This window comes from Cynara cardunculus (genome assembly GCF_001531365.2).
Source record: "Cynara cardunculus var. scolymus isolate 2C chromosome LG 1, CcrdV1, whole genome shotgun sequence".
In the NCBI taxonomy this organism is placed as follows: Eukaryota; Viridiplantae; Streptophyta; class Magnoliopsida; order Asterales; family Asteraceae; genus Cynara; species Cynara cardunculus.
Window position 1 is genome coordinate 49,322,145 of NC_037528.1, and position 4,859 is coordinate 49,327,003.

The window sequence follows — 4,859 nt, forward strand, 5'->3', positions numbered from 1 at the left end:
TGAGACCCGTAAAACCAATTTTCAATAATTGGATTAGATCTACAACTTGAACATTCATAATCACAAAATTACCACAAGATTTTTCAATAATCACAAAATTGTCACCGTACAACTTTAGACCATTAGCTTATAAAGTTGAWCAATGAACATAAATTGGTCTTACGGGTCTAACGAAAAACCTTTGGTCTCATGTGAATCCAACCCTATATATATATAAACATATATCTATACGATACAATTATTTCATGCAAGATTTGAGGTCGCCAATAATAAATAATTAATTCATATCTGTAAAGCATACATTCACGATATACAAATCCTTTGGACAAGATTCAAAAGTTGCTGCTAAAATCTACATATATCGATCTTTTACTCTACATACAGTTATGTCTATGTATAAAGCAAAATAGATACTGATAACGTTGTATTTATTTTTTAAGTTATATATTCCAACAAATATATTTATATATTTAATACTTAAAATCTCGTAATCATGGTAGTTACATCATTTTCTTCTAAATTTAATTGATACTAAAAACAATTTATCAAAACTTCTTGTTCCCCTCATATATTATTAGTCATGACAGTTTATTGGGTAAGGGGCCATTTACTTAAATGCTTACTTGATAAGTGCTTATCAATAAGAGTCAACATTATAATTTATTATGATGCGTAAGATTTTAGTATATCAAAACATATTGAATGCAACAATTTACTGGATAAAAACTTAACTGGGTAAGAGTCGTCATCCTCACTTAACGGGTAAGACTCTTCATCATTCTCATTGCTCTTACCTGGTAAGATTCTTGACCTTTTCATTTTCATCCGATGAGGATATTTATGCGTTAGCACTTACCAAATAAGTGTTTAGTAAACGACCCCTAAGTGTTTATCGGCAAAAATCATTACCCTTATTTACCTTATCAGGTAACACTCTTGGGTATGAAAATGAGTGGTTGGTAAACGTATTTTTCTCGRCAAATGCTAACCAGATAAAAGTCAAATAAGATTTTCGGTACTTGTTATACCTATTGTTAGGTAAGATTTTCAGTAYATTCACCCGAAAAGGCGACAACACCCGGTAAATACATACTCGATAAATAAAATAATTATAAGATTCAAGAATATGATTTATAAATAATTATTGTTTGAATATATAATTAACAAAATCACAGGGGTAATTAGGTAATTAGACATGTCTCTACTGTAAASTATAGTTCCAATGTTTTTACACATCAGAGGGAGAAAAGACAACATAACGCCATATCTGTTTTCGTTTCTATTTTCTAGAAAATCTTCGTCGCCCTTTTCTTGGTGTCCATTCTCGATCTGATTGCAAATCCACCAGATTAACCCTTCCGATCCCTCCACATAATTTCAGTTTTTGTGTTTACCGCTTCTTCTTCTTCTTCTTCTTCTTCGATCTAGAGGAAGATCGGGTTATCGTTCCCCTAATCAATTGGGGTTTTCTATTTGAATTATGTTCTTCTTGATCTGGGAGTTTCTTTGACAGTGGGTTTGTTTGATTGATTTGGGAAATCTGTAATACCCAGAGCGGAAATGGATCAATTCGATGCGTTTTTTCGAAGAGCAGATTTGGATCATGATGGAAGAATCAGTGGAGTTGAAGCTGTTGCTTTCTTTCAGGGTTCTAATTTACCCAAACCAGTGCTCGCTCAGGTTCTTAAAATTTGACCTCTCTATACTATAGATTGGATTTGTATATATGTTTAAATTCCACTGTTTGTAGACACTGACTCATCCATTTACTGTTCATACTCCATCTTACAGGATCAGTTTGACAGATTGTTAAATATTAAGGAGAATTCGTATCATTTTTYGAGTTATATCATTATGAGTCATATTGGTCTTCRCTCTTCACTGAAATTTTGATTACTTAGCATCTCCTACGAAGGGTATGTGAATGAATTGAGCTGCCTCTAAAGCAAGCCCACTAACATGAYCAATTGGAAACGAGAAGTCATAGCTGTAATACCTGTAAATTAGAGGTCAGGTATCATAGGAGAGGGTCGAAGGGATAAKAATTTAGGGATTAATAGGTTACTGGTAGGCCGAAATCGCACCTGAATTATTTTCCTTTACTATTGAACAAAGTTGATGCTCATTGTAACATTTCTGTYTAAAAATAAGTGTGAATTGTGAGGTTCGTGTGTCCTAGTTGCTGCAAGYAAATTTGGAAAAAGCCCTTATTTCTCAAAGGTAGCAAATGCTTATTGGATAGRATTGCTTCTTACCCTTATTTTTATGTAAAGTATCTAGTTTTTTAGAATGGTGCCGGAAAATTCTTATTGCAAGAAATCAGCCATGATAAACTCAGTGGCCACAATTGTTGTGTATGCTTGGAATCGAACTCTGAGCAAATGGGATATTCCACGACATCCCCATTCGCCTCAACCACTACGCCACAACCCTTATGGTTTAAAGTATCTAGTTTCCYTGCACCTAGGATGATGTATGGGTAAGGGGAACTGGAACAAATGCTTATTGGRTATATAATTGCTTCTTAGTTCKTACTCTTATTTTTATGTAAAGGATCTAGTTCTCTATGCCTAGGATGTAGTTTGGGTTAGGGGATGCGTGGATTCTGGAGCAAAAAGCACATGAATAATTAAGTTGATGGATTTTTCGTGTCTTTTGTCTAAGCTGCAAAACATGGTGGAGATAAAAAATTATCTGCTTTACAAAGGGAAGAATGAAAGCCATTTGTGCTATCTCCTGCATCATGTAACATATCTAMGGTTGGGCTATCAAACACGGATCCTAAGTGAATTGCCTCTTTTACTCCTTAAGTTTTGTACTACCAATAACTGTCCACCGTKGTGGCATGGTTTTAGTTGACGTTGATGTTATTTGGGTCAAATTATAACTTAGGTTGTGCAGCCTTACATACAATATTCGAGCTGTGGCCTCAAAATGTAATGAGTTGGACTTTTGCTACTCCCAGGGATGAGGATTTTGGGTTTAGGTTCAAAGTTGACAAGGATGTTAGAAATTTGAATGGGAGGATTTCTAGCCCCATTCCAGATTTTTGTGATTGTTAGAATCCCTTAATAGGGGGCTACTAATAACTTCTCATGGAGAGTTTAGCTTATCTGAATGTTATTTGGGCCAACTTGTTCCTTTAGCCCTGAGGATTACACTCATTTGGCTACGTGTACAACATCTACTGTTTGACTTACTGAATTTCTGTTTGAAGCTTGAAGTGTGATCATTTTTTTTCTGGTCTTCTGATGTTATGATTATCATTTGTTAATAGCAATTTCAGAAAAGAGAGTTTAATCCTTAACACAGGGGTCAAGATATCCAATTATCTATGTTGTAAATTATGATGAAATGATGAATGCGTGTGTGTCATATGGAAACTGCAACTCTTCACTTTACACAATTAAACAGATTTTAACAAATGTTTGTCTATTAGATAGATGTCTAAAATATTCTTAGTAATGATAACGTAGGCGAGTCYTTTGAACCATGACCATGTCAATCGGTTGTAACAATGACAGTCAACAACTAGGTACCTTTATCTTGAAATTTTTCTTAAACATAAACGAAATGTTGTGATATTTATGAATTAGCTCAAAATGGAAATTGATACAACTTTCATGGGATGGAGCGAGTATATGCTCTTCGATTGAGAAGTTATAAACTACATAGTGTCAGAATCAAAAGTTTGTGGTTGTGGAAAGTGGTGATTTGACAGTAGATGAAGTCAAAATTCGACATGCTTTGACAAAGAAAGGAGATCGGTTGAAGTGTTGGACCTTGACGTTTAGTTTTCAGATGTTAGATTAAAAGGTTCTGCAAACTGTTCTCCTATTGTGTATTGTTATCACTTTAGACAAGAATGTAGTGTTATAACAAACTCAAAAACTTGAAAACAAAAAATAAGCACAAAATTCATTATTCACGACTTTATAAACCTGTGAGACTTAAAACCCTATAACTACAGAGAATAAAAGGTGTGGCATGTATCACCAGTGCTAAGAGCATTGAATCCAGAGAATTATTGAGCAACGAAATAGACTTCCCAGGCAGAAAAGTGCATTTAAAATCGAAGAAGAAGTAATTGCTCTGATCTATGGTTCATGCTTCATACACATAAGAAAAGATCAGTTATCAAATAGATAAATGCATGTCTTTCGCCTATTTAACAGTGTACTATCTTCACCAAAATAATTCTTGCAAACTATCTCCAATCAGAGCGTCCAACAATATACATAAGAATTCAGCATGAGTCATACACAATCTTACACCATAATGATTTTTAGCCAAATTTCAAATTTATTATTTGTCAAATTGGTTGATCATCATTGTTGTCTCAAAAATTAAAGAATATCCTATAAGACCATCTCCCGACCCTAGCACCAAAAAACACCAAATTGGTGGGGCCATTAACACCAAAAATCGCTTCAACTCCAACCACACAGCATATATGCCTTCTAAACAGGAACACAACATATATGCTGTTTCTCTCCCATCTCCGGCAAACCACCCTTCTTTTTGCAGTATCGTTGGAGCTTCCTGTCTGGTAAATTTGCAGATTTTGCAGTGTGGTTGGAGATGCTCTCATGCTTGTCTTTTTCGTAATCATCATTAACAAAAGAACATGTAACCCCATTGAATTTGCATTACACAAAACTCAATTATGGAAGCAGAAACCAACTAATCCCCAGAAGATTGCCATTTTTGTTAGGAGTTCAGAACAATATCAATTATATACATCCATATAGAACTAATTTCCAAGTAGACTGTAGTATCTTAAATACCAGTAGGTCTGATTAGCCAGTGATAAATATCAACAGCAAGTTGTTGGACTTTCTGTCTAGTGTCACGTCCAC

General features: G+C 34.6%; 1 protein-coding gene across 1 annotated transcript in view; it reads left to right on the top strand.

The window, feature by feature from the left end:
• The first annotated feature begins 1,253 nt into the window (after window positions 1-1,253).
• Window positions 1,254-4,859, top strand: part of LOC112508125 (epidermal growth factor receptor substrate 15) — a 23,374-nt gene continuing 19,768 nt past the window's right edge. The window contains exon 1 of the mRNA XM_025112909.1: window positions 1,254-1,680. Within this exon, the coding sequence (XP_024968677.1) occupies window positions 1,561-1,680 (120 nt within the window). The 5' untranslated portion in view covers window positions 1,254-1,560. The remainder of the gene's footprint in view (window positions 1,681-4,859) is intronic.